At 37.9% G+C, this 14,439-nt stretch overlaps 1 protein-coding gene across 1 annotated transcript; it reads left to right on the forward strand.

The window, feature by feature from the left end:
• Window positions 1–7,665: 7,665 nt before the first annotated feature.
• On the forward strand, window positions 7,666–8,106 carry LOC114375586. The gene has a single exon (XM_028333415.1). It carries the CDS (start codon window positions 7,666–7,668, stop codon window positions 8,104–8,106), a length of 441 nt encoding a protein of 146 aa, XP_028189216.1.
• The last annotated feature ends 6,333 nt before the right edge of the window (window positions 8,107–14,439 follow it).

Genomic DNA, 14,439 nt, shown 5'->3' on the forward strand with positions numbered 1-14,439 from the left:
AAGAGATTTAAGTTTTTCGGTATTTTAATAGAATCAAATTAATAATAATTTCTTAAAATGAAATTATTTAGTTTGAATGAATTAAAACACAAGAAATAACTCTGTGTGATCTTTTATGTCATTGTATTTGATGATTGTTAAGTTTAATTTATTTTTGTTTGTGAATTATTATGTTGATTTTGATGTTTATTAACTTTGATTTGTTTAAATTGTTTGCAATTTATATTATGTATAAATATATTTATTTATTCACAAATTATAATTTTTTATGTTGAATTATGTGTTGTTTGGCTAGCTTAGTAATAAGATGTTAAGTCTGATTGATTTGGGTTTTAGTAAAAAAAAAAAAAAATCTATCAAAGGGGGTTCCAATTAGTAACAAGGAGCTTCCATATGGACTAGACCATTATTACTAAAATAAAGGTTGTATCTAGCAACAAAGTTGGATTGTTTGGAAAATTTTGACACAATAAGAAAAAAACAAAGCCTAATGTCTCTTAGACTTATGTTTCAGGCATTTTTCTGCACAAACATATCCTAAACAAATGAAAAAAAAAATGATGAGACTCACAAACCAAGAGGGGATGAATTGGTTTTGAAAACAAATTGAAATAAAATAGAGTTTTGAAAACCTTTTTCTTCCAGTGATCATATCACAAACTTTTTGTTTAAAACCGATATTGAATCAATTACATGTACACCCTTTTGTTAAAGCACTTCAATGTGAAATATCTTTAAACTCAGTAAATTAATAAAGAATGTAATGGAGAGAGATAAGATTCAAGAGAAGATGGGCAATAAGATTTATATTGGTTTACTCTTTATTTCTAGAGAAGCTACTCCAATTATTTAATTCAACCTGAATTAGATTTCCACTATGCACTTTGAGTTCTTACAAGCAATCACAACTAATTTCATATTTCTACCCATAAAATGAAACTAAGGCACCCAACCCTAGGATCCTTTGTGAATATAAGCATAAGAGAAACCTACCCTTTGCTTCAAACTAAAAAACACATATTCTAGCATGTTGTAAAGACTCATGCATATGCTGCAACAATATGTAAAAACATATGAAAACAGAGTCAAGGATAGATACAACCTTTTCGTTCAAATGCAAGAACCAAAGCTTGATTGAATGGATCTCTCTTGATCTCAAAAGATGTTAACAACTCACTTTAACCTTTGAAAGCTTTAAGAAACAACAACTAGAGTTAGTGAATTGTAAAAGCTCGTTCTTTTCACTATTCAAAGTGAGAACACAAGGTGGCTATATATAGAGAAAATAATTATAATCGCCTATAATCTATTAAATTGACAATGTAATCGATTATCTCAAAGAAGTAATTGATTAGATTATCACTTTAATTGATTAAAGTGTTTTTCCCAACACTTGGAAAGCATTCAAGAACAATGTAATTGATTAGATCCTTAATTTAATCAATTAAAGTGTTCATGATCACTTTTGGCAACACTTTCAAGAATGATGTAATTGATTACTATACCTTCGTAATCGATTAAAGCAGAGACCCAAGAAAAACATACATGGTCTCAAAAGAACAGAGTAATCGACTACTGATATGGGGTAATCAATTAAACTAGAAGAAGATCTCACTACAAGCTTCTCAAAAGACTTGTGTAATTGGTTATAAGTATACGATAATCGATTAAAACAAAGAGTTATGCACCGAAGACATTTCTTGCCTTAGAAACAATCTTCCTACTTCTACATGATGATGCATGATGTACACACATAGATAGATTAAGACTAAAAAAACAATCAATACAAATGCCACTCAATAAGGAGTTGGGCATGTAAAAAGACAAAACTCTTCAAAGCTTGATCTTCATGTTACTCCCCTATCTCTAACAACTAACCCATTTTGAACCCAACTCTTTGCTAACAAAAATAAAAAGAGCATGTGAGTGTGTCTAAAAGAAAGACACATGACAAGAGAGAGGGAAAGGGAGAGATTGATTTAGGATATGCTTAAAATGCATGATCTGAGGATGTTTTTCCTTCTCAAGACTTATGTAAGTGTAGAAATCACAATCATGTTTTTCAGAAAATTAATTTGGATACTTGGTGCTTCTTCTGCTTTAGGGGGTCGACAAACAAACCTTCCATAGCATTATTTATTAGGAAAATCAATACTTAAGTAGTTGGAAATCCCAAATCCTCTCCTTTGTTAGGAGACTAACATTAACTAAATTAGTACTAGCAACCTTACCTTCATATGTCTTGCGATCAGCATATCTTCCAAGATATCTTTGTGATAAGTTGGATAAAAAGTGTAAGGGATTCCTCTAGGGGATTTTGAAACTCAAGGGTAGTTTCATATATTTTCCTTGAAAAATGTATGCAAACAATAGATAAAGGTGGTCTTAGCCTGTGTTGTAGGAGTGGTATAAACAAAAATTTTATAATGAAAGTGTGTTAGCATTTATGCCTAAGAAAACATTATCTTCATGTTGTTGTTGTGAAGGGCAAGTATAAGTGTAACTCTGACCTTGTTCTCAGGGAAACTCGGTCACAATATGCTTCTTATCTTTTATGGGGATTTTCAAAACTTGGGATCATGTTTTGCCTAATCTCACTTGGAGGATAGGTGATGGCTCAATGACTTGTTTTCTGAAAGACCTGTGACTGCCATCCTTCTCCTTGCTACATGCTTTAACCTTGGAAGTTGGAAATTGTTCCTAGTGAGGGTCATAAGGTGGTTAAGAAGCATGTCTTATGTAGACACTAACCCAATATGTCATATTTAGACAACCAATTATGAGATGGAATATTTTAAAAAATAATCCTATTTTCATGCATGACACATGCACATTTCTTCCTCCACCAAAAAACATCAACTATGACAAATCAATATAGCCAAAACATTGACATGCATCAATGTTGAAAAAGAGCATGAAGATAAAAGTGACACATGCTTTGTCTTGTGGGGGTTGCTTTTGTGGGAGACCATGATGGGCTTAATATAATTGCTCTTGCTCATAAACTTTCTTTCTCCCACTTACCCTTACAAAGTGCTCGCCCTCTTTCAAATCCCTAACAAACACACCTATCCTAGGACAATAGCCAGTTAAAATTTCGATTAAGTTTTGGAAACCTTCCAATGTTGGTTAAACTTTAACTCAATGTAAAAAAAATAGATTAGTTAAATTTTCAATCTATGTAAAAATTTGTTCTTATTTACAAAACTACAACTCCTACAATTCTTACATTGGTTGTTTAACAGCTGTTAGTCGTCTTATACGACTAACTTTTGTATAGAAAACATTTTCTAAAACTTGTATAGTTCCCCAATTTATGGTTATTTTGTAGTAATTTGTAAATAAATCTTGTTTTATTATTAAAGCTATCTCTAGAATACTTTCCATTGGAATTAATGATAAAATATGTGCATATTTCAGGTTAAAAGAGACTAAATCTTGAAGTGCTAAAAGTGGTAGTTGCGCTCAGCTCACCATTTGGGCTCAGCGCATATCCATTGCTAAGCGCAGCTTCAGCGGGCTTAGCGCGACAGAGAATCTGGAACAACACCAATATCAAGGCCGCGTGCTAAGCGCGAGATCAGTGCACTAAGCGCAGTGGTTGTCTTTAGCCAGGCTCAGCGCATGACTGGCAATAAGCTCAAATCCACTTACTCGCGCGAAGCGTGAGGGTGGCGCTAAGAGCAATGTCACGGGTTCAGAGCCTATTTAAAGTTATTTTATGCAGAATTAGGGTAACAATCTAGAGAATCACCATCACACATAGAAGTCAGAGCACACCACAATGCTTATTTCGAGAAAAGAGCTCTGGAGGCAGCAAGAAGAGCAGTTTTTGCAGAGAGACCTAGGTTTTGTAATTAGAGATATTAGTAAGTTGCAGAGTGATTGTGAGATGCTTAGAATAGAAGGAGGGATCCCCCTTCTTGTGTAAGGAACAATTATTCTCTACTCTTAATCTCAATTGTGTTAGGGTTTTTCTGTATGACTAGCTAAACACTTGCTGGGAATTTCTAAGGAACAAATAATGAAATTACTTTAATATCTAATTGATTGTGTTTTTTGTGTTCAATGTGTTAGTCAGATAATATGACTAACTTTTGTGTAAGAAACTTGTGTAAATTGTATATAAATCCTCCCATTTATGGTCAATTTGTAGTGTTGTAATTACTCTTTGTTAAATATAGGGAATAAGTACTTAGTATCCCATTTTGTGTATTTAATGATCATTCCTTTTCAATTTCAGGCTAATTAGGAAAGTTTGGTGGAAGTGCTGATTTTGAGCCGCTTGCTAAGTCAATTCTCTTGCTTAGCGAGCCATCCGCTGAGCGCAGCAGTTCATGGCTAAGCACATAGAAAATCCTGGAAGCAGATGAGTTTTCAATGATGCACTCAGCGAGAATCAATTCGCTAAGTGCACTGCTTGAACCTCCAGGCTGAGCGAGCATTACTGGCGCTAAGCCAGAAGTAACTTACATGCGCTAAGCGAGCCCATCTCCTACTAAGCACATGTATCCCAATAAAATTGCCTATTTAAAGCTGAATCTCGAAATTAAGGAGGGTGGAGTTTTTTTTTTTTAGAGTTTTGGCTGTGGAGGGACCAGGAGATAACTGAGCTTGAAGAGGAAGCTATCTTGTGGAGCATTGGATGAGATTTTGAGTGATTGTGAGGTTTCTAAAGGTGGAGGAGACATCCCCACTACCTGTAACTCTTCAATCTTTCACTTTCTCTTCTCCTTGTTGTAAAAGAAGCCTACCTGTTATGGAGAGCTAAATCCTCAGTTGGTTCTTCCTATGGAGTACTTGATATAAATACTTTTATATCTATCTGATTATGTTTTATGTGTTTGTTGTGCTATCAGTACTTCATTTTAATATGTTTTTGCCTTGATCGCATAGATGCATACATAGTTAGGGTCACTCAACATTGGGAAATGGTTTGATCCTTAGAACTAGATAGGACGGGGCTAGTTTATCGTATCTTCATAAGGGATCGGGGTACGGTAACCTAGTTGTTGGTATGTATGTCTCAATGCGGTTCTGGTCAAGTTTAGTCCAACAAGAGGAATCTGAGGATGATACTTGAGTAGGACTAGGCTAAACATGCACAAGACATCGGGGTTTATCATTTCAGGAGACAATATAGAACACATGAGCATTGTTAGGTAGAGAAAATCCTTTATAACATCAGGGACCTGGTAGGAAGACCGACACGTTGTATATCTATCTTCACACACCATTATTCATGTGATCTACTGTTTTAATAGTTTAGTTTGGATACCTGTCCATACCCCACGCAAACCATTTACAACAAGACGTTTATATACTGAACCACAGTTTACCAAGTAAAACAAGTTCCCCGAGAGGTCAATACTCGGTTCTTACCATTTTATACTACTTGCGCAATCCGGTGCACTTGCCAGACGTCGAACAAGTTTATGGCGCCGTTGTCGGGGAACTTCTTTCTATTTGGAAAGTTTAGTTCAGTTCTTTAAGTGTTTATTCTTTATTCTTTGATTATTTGTGAATATTTTCTTTGATTCATATTTGTTTTCTTCTTGAATTGGATAACCGTTATTGCTGTTAGTATTTTGTATGCATAGATCTCCCACAGGCAACCTAGTTCTTTGGACTTGGAAAATGAAGCCACCTTAAGAAGGAACAGAGCCGAGAGGAGAAGGAATTTGTTGCAAGACAGGACAGTAGCTTCCATTCTAGAAGAAGAAGTTCAATCTTCTGACTCTACATCATTTGATTCACTATCATCAAGGGAATCCGCTATATACTTACCAGAAGCCTCTGTGATGGCTGATAAACACCAACAAAGGGTTACCCTTAAGGATTATTCTAGTAGCTTAATGCCACAATTCTTTACAAGTATTGCGCGTTCTGAAGTCCAAGCTCACAACATAAACTATCCTCATTGTTTGATTCATCTGATATAGGGAAACTTATTTCATGGATTACCAAATGAGGACCCCTATGCACATCTGGCAATGTACATAGAAATTTGTAACACCGTGAAGATTGCTGGAGTACCAGCGATGCCATCAGACTCAGCTTATTTTCATTTTCTTTGGCAGTAGAGGCCAACAGGTGGCTTCATTCATTTAAGGGAAATAGTCTGAAGACGTGGGAGGAAGTGGTTGAAAAGTTTCTAAAAAAATACTTCTCTGAGTCAAAGACTACGGAAGGGAAGGTTGCTATCTCATCATTCCACCAATTCCCAGATGAATCCCTGAGTGAAGCATTGGAGAGATTTCGAGGTTTTTTAAGGAAGACTCCCACTCATGGACTCTCTGAGCCAACTCAACTGAATATATTTATAGATGGGCTAAGACCATAATCCAAACAGTTGTTAGATGCTTCAGCAGGAGGAAAGATAAAGCAGAAGACCCCTGAGGAGGCAATTGAGTTGATTGAAAATATGTCTGCCAGTGATCATGTTATTCTATGTGATAGAGTGCATCAACCCACCAAGAAGAGTTTATTGGAATTATCATCACAAGACGTTGTGTTGGCACAAAATAAGTTGCTTTCTAAGTAACTTGAGATCTTAATAGAAACAATTGGTAAGTTTCCAACTAAATTGTCTACTGGTCAACCTTCACAGTCTTCTATTTTGCAAGTTAGAGGTTGTACCATTTGTGGTGGTGCTCATGAATCTAGCCATTGTATTCCTTTTGAAGAACAAATGCAAGAAGTTAGTTACATGGCAAATCAACAAAGGCAAGGATACAACCAAGGAGGATTCTCAAGTTTCCAGCAAGGTCCCTACAATCAGCAAGGACAATGGAGATCACACCCTAGTAATCAATTCAATAAGGACCAGAATGGACCTTCCAACAGGACACCTCAACAAGGGCCTAATATCTTCCAGAGGACTACCAAACTGGAGGAAACCCTGACTCAATTCATGCAAGTAACCATGTCGAATTACAAAAGCACTAAGTCAGCATTGAAGAACCTTGAGACCCAGGTGGGTCAACTAGCCAAACAGTTAGCTGAGAAGTCATCCAACAACTTTAAGGCAAATACTGAGAAGAATCCCAAAGAAGAATGTAATGCTGTGATGACAAGAAACATGAAGCGTGTGGCAGTTGAGGATGAAGATATTGTGGCCTTCAAAGAACAAACTGTTGTAAAGGATAGTACTGGGAAAATGAACGAGGAGGTAACAGATGCAATGAGTCAGAGGAGGGAAAAACAAATATTGGTCAAAGAGAAAGAAATAAAAGACCAAGAAAAAGAAATAGAGGTAGGAAAAGACAAAGAAAAAAAGAAAAATAAAAAGTTGAGAAAAATAAAGATGAAGAAAAGAGTAGGAGTGAAAAAGCAAGAGAAAAGAGGAAAGAAAAAGCTTCAGAGGAAGGTACGGAAGTGCCATATCCTGTGGTACCTTCCGAGAAAGATAAGGACCACCATCTAGTGAGATTCCTAGACATTTTCAGGAAACTGGAAATAACTATGCCTTTTGGAGAAGCTTTGCAGCAGATTCCACTCTGCTCAAAGTTTTTGAAAGATATGTTGACAAGGAAGTACAAATACATTCACTAAGAAAATATCGTTGTGGAGGACAATTGCAGTGCTGTGATATAGAATATCCTTCCACCAAAACACAAGGACCCTGGAAGTGTGACTATTCCTTGTTCAATAGGTGAAGTCACAATGGGGAAGGCTCTCATTGACTTGGGAACCAACATCAACTTAATGCCATTCTCCATTTGTAGAAGGTTGGGAGAGTTGGATATCATGCCCACCATAATGACTTTACAGCTTGGTGACCGATCCATCACAAGGCCTTATGGGGTAATTGAAGACATACTGATAAGAGTTAAGCAGATGGTCTTTCCAGCTGACTTTATGGTCATGGATGTGGATGAAGACCATGAGGTTCCCATCATTTTGGGACGTCCCTTTATGTTAACTGCAAGCTGTGTAGTTGACATGGGAAAAAAGAAATTGAAAATGGGTTTTGAAGATCAGAGGATCAATTTTGATCTATTTGAAGAAGACAAGCCTGTACCAGATCAGAATGTCTACTTGCAGGTGATGGAGGGTGATAAAAAGGTTCTGAAGTTAAAGGACAAAATGGATATCAACCATTGAGGTATATGTGTCAAGCTAATGACGTTAAAGAAGCGCTTCCTAGGAGGCAACCAAATGTTGATTTCTTTAATTCTATTTTCATGCATCACATAAGTTAGAATTTGCTTGGTGATCATTGAAAAAGGGGTTTATTAGCTTGTTTTTAATGATAGATATAGGGGTTTCTTTTAAAAAAGGGACTGATTTTAACTTAGAATTTTTTTTTCTAAAAAACAATCCTCTGGCTAAGCGTAGCACCTCTGGCTAAGTGCATGTCTTCAATGCGCTAAGCGCGTCGTAATGGCACTGAGCGCATCAACCCCTGCATCTTTAGATATTTGGGCTAGCTAAGCTGATTTTGGCTAAGCTAAGCCAAATTCAGCTTGGTCTGAATTGGGCTAAGCCAGAGCCATCTGCTAAGCGCGTCATGTTTAGTGGCTAAGTGCAGTCACCTTGCGCTAAGCCCTATTCTTTATGGCCTAGATAGCGCTAAGCGCGCACTTTTGCGCCAAGCGCATACCCCTCTGTATGTAGCATGAAGTATATCAGCTAAGCTGGCCATGAGCCCGGCTTAGCGAGAGTTGCAGGAATTTTCATCTGCACAACTCGCTGAGCGCGTCTATTTGCACTAAGCCCAGTCAAAAAAAAATTTGAATTTCAAAATTTGGGCTTGGGCTCGGCAAAATGGCCCGCTAAGCGAGTGTGTTGAGAAACCAAACGTCTCTCCCTATCGCTTAGCGGTCGTACTCGCTAAGCAAGTTGGTTGAAAAATAGATAAGTGAGTGTAACAGCAGTTACACTCACATTCACTCAAAATTTCTAAAACGCATCCCCTGCAATCTCTCTCTCCCAAACACTTGCGCATTACATTTGTGCATCCTTCTTGCATCTTCTGTTAATCTTCACAAAGCACCTTTGATCCAAGTAAGTTCCTCACTTCATTTATGCTTTTGCATTTTTGTTGAAACCTTAGGATAGAAGACATTAGGTTAGCAATTTAATTTTTAGGATTATATTGTAAATAGAATGGATAAAAATTAGGACTTTATTAAGGATTGTACTGTGTGGGTACATTTGATGGTCTTGCATGTTTGATAGGTACCTTTTAGAGGCCTAAAAAGAGAAGAAAACAAAGTTTGTTATCTGTGTTTTTCTGGAAAACATGACGAACTCACTAAGTGCGGCTGATACGCTAAGCGAGTTCATCAAAAGTGCGTGAATGTATGCATTCCCAGGCAAACTCGCTAAGCCAGTCGTGCCGTGCTAAGCGAGTTCATCTTTTCAGATGAATGTTCATCATTTGGTATGAACATGGCTAAGCAAAAGATTTGTGCACTAAGCCACCAAACCTCGGAAAAAGACAACACGAGGGCTAAGCGAATGTCATCCAACTAAGCCCGAGTAACTTAGAAAAATTTGGGAAGGTCGCCGCGCACTATGCCAAGCTAATTTGAGCTAAGCGCAATTCCTTGTAGCAAGTGATTGGCTAAGCGTGTCTGATTCGCTAAGCCATATCACTTAGACAATCTTGAAGTTTTGTAAAGCACTAAGCCAGCCTTGCTAAGCTTAGCACAATTCATTGCGACAATCATTGGGCTAAGCGTGTCTGATGCACTAAGCCACTGTGTGAAATAATTTGCTTTGGGCTAAGCGAGGATCTATCTCACTAAGCCAATTATGCAGAACAAAATTTTCCTGTCATAACTGGCTAAGCGCAACCTGTTGCGCTAAGCTAGTTTATTGTTTTGCCTAAGGTGCGCTAAGCCTACTATATTTCGCTAAGCGCCTAGAGTTAAATTCAGCTTTTAATTTCTGTTTTTGAACTTGAATAAATTCCAGTCTAATGTATTTTTGGTTCCTGTTATTACAGATGGCATCAAGGAAAAGGAAGAGCACTGCTTCTAGGCCACAGGCTCAGTATGATACCAGGAGATTTCAATCCTTGGAAGCCTGGAACCGATATACATGTCATACCCTAATTTCGTCCAGGTACCATTGTTTGACGGCATGCAACCTTTGTTTGACCACTTCGAGGTACTGGGCACCCTTTCTTACACAATACGTGAAGTTCCGTGACATGCCGGAGATCAAAAGGAAGCATTGTTACACAATCCGTGAGTTTCCGTAACATGCCGAAAATCAAAAGGAAGCATTGTTACGCAATCCGTGAGGTTCCGTAACATTCCGAAAGCCAAAAAAAGAGTAATTACGTGACCTGTAAGGTTCCGTAACCTTACGGAAAGAAAACAAGTATCGTTACAAAATTCGTAAAGTTTCGTAACGTTACGGAAAAAGAATCACCAAAAAAAGTAAAAGGGGGGTGTACTTAGTAAAAAAAGGGTGCAAATAGCAACCAGACCGACTTGGCCCTTCTAGGATGTTCCTCCAGAAGGCGGTTGCTTCTGGAGGAAGCAACCTATCTCGCCTGGGCGAGCTGGGTGGCAAGCTCCTCCCCTATTTTCCTATATTGTTTGTACTTCGGGATCACTTAAAATTAGTGAGAAAAATTGTTTCCGTGAAGAAAATTCAAGTTGAGGCGTTTCCGTAACGTTTTCGTGGGTGATTTCGCGAAGATTTTCAACCGTTCTTCGTCGTTCGTTCTTCGGTCTTCAACCGGTAAGTTCCCGAAATCGAACTTTTTAATTCATTATATGTACCCTTGGTGGTCCCCATTTGTTTCACGTACTTTTATTTTCGTTTCATTTACTTTCCGTACCCCCTTTTAACGTGCTTTAGTCATTTACTTAAGTCATTTTCTCGTCTAATAAAAAAAATAAAATAAATTTCCACTGACCATTTGATTTGTAATATCCGTTAATTTCTGTTAAAATGAAATCCGACCGTTCGGTCATGTCGTAACCACGTTGGAAACCAAAAAGAGGTAAAATAATAATATAATAATAAAAAAAAATATCTTTTAGTAAAATAAACCAAAAAAATCAATCGGACGTTTGTCTTTGGGATTTCTCTTTCTTAATTGAATTGACTAATAACTAAAGTGAAACTAAGGCTAAAATCAACTCGCAAAGTCAAGCTCGTCCGCAAAAAAATCACTAAAAAGGATTTTAAGGTTCGATACCTCAGTTTTTCTCACCAAGTAAAAATGGGTCATTTTAAGGTCCAACGCCTTAAAAGGACCTCCTTCCAAGTAAAAAGAATCGCTTAATTTGCCCTTTAGAAAGAACTACGTAGGTCTGATTTTCTCTTCGATGGAGGGTACGTAGGAGCAAAAGCCCCGCTTTTGTCGACCTCAAAAATTAAAAAAGAAATAAAAGTTTAGATACACAATTTCACACAATTCTAATTTAAGGTTGTTGTCCTTTGGGACAAACATGAGAGGTGCTAATACCTTCCTCAAACGTAAATACAACTCCCTAATCTGGAATATTCTTTATAACCGGTTTCCATTGGTTTTTCCAACGTTTTCCACAAATAAACGTTGGTGGCGACTCCGCGCATTTTCCTCCTTTGGAAGACGCACCCGTGAGCCTGGCCTCGCTCGCCCGCAAAAGGGTAGGTTGCAAAAATACAGATAACATTCTGGACCGGAGGATCCTTCCGGAAAGGAATGTTAAGATTTATCATACTAAATTTGACGAGTTTAAGGCAGAGTTGAAGAGGTTTAACCTACATAAATGCCTCACCAACCTTCAGGAGGGAAGCATAGATGTGGCAGTGGTTAAAGAACTCTATGCCAATTTATACAGCTCGGAAGACCAGAGCCCTAAGCAAGTGAGGGTGAGAGGACATTTAATCAGGATTGATGCTGACAGTCTAAATTCTTTCTTAGAGACTCCAATAGTCTTGGAGGAGGGTGAGACACTGCCTACCTATTCTAGGTTTTCGAGGATGAGGATTGATCCTCAAGAGTTTGCTGCCCATCTCTGCATCCCTGGTAGGGGTTTTGTTCTAAATGCAGGGGGCCATCCTTGGAAGCTTCTGAGGAAAGATCTCACCACTCTTGCACAGACATGGAGTGTCCTCTCCTACAGTAACCCGACTCCCACTTCCCACACCTCTGATCTTAATATGGATAGAGCCAGTTTGGTTTAGGGCTTAGTCACATGCATGGACATGAACATCAGAGCCATAATCTCATGTCAGATTTCTACCATTGCCTAAAGTAACTCCTCTAGGCTCGGATTTCCAGCCTTGATCATTGCCCTGTGTAGAACTAGAGGAGTTACCTCTGACAGTCTGACCTATGAGAGCCTGAGCCTGGCCATTAATTTGGCCTACATTAATAAAAACTGTTGGAATATGGATGATCTGACAGTTAACTTCAGAAGGGTCAGGAAGGTAAGGGCTCGACCAGCAAATGCTCCTTCTTTTTCTGCACCACCAGCTCCTCCCACTTCTGCCACGCCTACACCAGCTGCCCATGACTCTCAGCGCTTTGAAGCCATGCTTCAAAGTATTCATTAGGGACAAATTTTATTACTATAAAGCCTACAGGTGGTAACTCCTCCAGGGTCCATTCTGTCGGTAGAACAGTTCATTGAGAAGGTATCCTGGCCTGGAACCGTACCTTCTGCTGTGAGAGAGGGTGAGGGCCCTAGTGCTTAGGTACCTCAACAGGTATATGATGCGTCTTCTGAGGCTACCATCCTTGGAGCTTTAGATTTTTCAGGTGCAGGAGTAGATATGAGACTATTTTTCTTGAGCCAATTGTGCCAGATATACATGAGACTATTGAAGCAGGTGAGTCACAAATGAGACAGGAGGCTGCTACTCCTGAGAGGACACCACAGACCCCAGAAGATCCACTCTCACCAAGGATGGAGTTATCTTTTGCTCAGTAGGTAGCAGATCCTCCTACACCAGTACATGAGAGACCAGATGACCCCTCTACTCTTATTTTAGAGATACCAAAGGACCTTACCACACCGGTCCTGACATTGAACACCAGTCCTCCAGCCACACTTGAGCTTTAGTTTTCAGATGAGGAGGGGGGGACAAATCACTACTCCTCCGGGGACGCCAATGTTACATTTCGATGATGAGGAGCAGGATCGAGATGAATGACAGGATTTGATTACCTATCCTAATTATTATTATAATTATATCGTTATGAGTACATTTTAATTATTATGTTTGCGTAGTATAGTGGTTGTATGGTTTTAGTACGTATGAACTATTATGATTTGTGGCATGTGAATATGGTTTACAACTTACTTTTTGTTTTGGAAACATTTTGAAAGTCTTGATGCATAAAGAACAGTTTAACTTGACTCTATGAAAATGCAGTTTGATATGAGTTTGAAATGGTGATTATGGATTGAATGCATGGCTGAAATGAAGATTGTGTTTTATCATAAGTTTGAGAAAATATGTATGATAGACAAAGAAAGAACAAGTGTGTGAGCTTGCAATTAGAAATATTAGTCCGTAGACAGATTGATTGAGAAAGAAAAGCTTGAACCATAACCTGGTGAGAGTGTGATCTTAAATTGTGAGTGAACGACTAACATTGAGTAATATTCTTTGTATCAGTCTCTGAATTTTAGAATGAAACGCATAAATTTGAATGTGATGAAGGCCATTGTTCTATTTGTAAACTACTTGACCATAAAGCCTACTTGTAATTATAATTGTATCATTTGCACCCTTTGTGAGTTGAATTAAATTTTCAAATTGAACCCTGAACTTAAAATGAATATCTCCAACTACCCTGTTTAAATTCTAGGAGGGCATATGATTCAAGGCAATTTGCCCCAAATTTGGGGGAGTTAGTTGGGATATGAAGTGAAAAGGCAAGACATTTCAGCACACACAACAAATAAGTTGTGTTTTTTTTATAAAAAAAAAACAGAGAGAGAAGTAAAATACAAACAAAGAGAGTGTGTGCTATTGTAATAGGGTCAAATGCAAGGCAAGTGAGTAAGCTAAATAAATTAAAAGGAAATACATTGGGTGAGTCTAGGATCCATGCTCTCTTAGAATTTAAGCCTTTGAATCCTAGAAAAACTAATAATTTTTGTAGCCAAGCCTCACTACAAGCCTATGGAAGTCCTTCTGATTTTGTTTAGGCATTTCTGACTTTATGACATGAGATGAAGTACAAAGATTAGAACGCTTGTTGGTTGTTATTGCTTAATAGCTTAAACACTTGAGCGTAAGGGAAACAGTAGTCGTGAGACTTTGGTTTAAGCTACTTTCTTTAATATTTATCTTGTGCCTAACTTCATCTAATTGTATAGCATACGTTATGTTCTTCTAAGTGACTTTTTACGGACAAAGCTTGGTTTGTGAGTTGATTTTAACCTTAGTTTCACTTTGGTTATTAGTCAATTCATTCAAGGAAACTTTCAAAGAAAAACGTCCGATTGATTTTTTTATTATTTTATTAATATT

Source organism: Glycine soja, chromosome 2, assembly GCF_004193775.1.
Source record: "Glycine soja cultivar W05 chromosome 2, ASM419377v2, whole genome shotgun sequence".
NCBI classification, from domain to species: Eukaryota; Viridiplantae; Streptophyta; class Magnoliopsida; order Fabales; family Fabaceae; genus Glycine; species Glycine soja.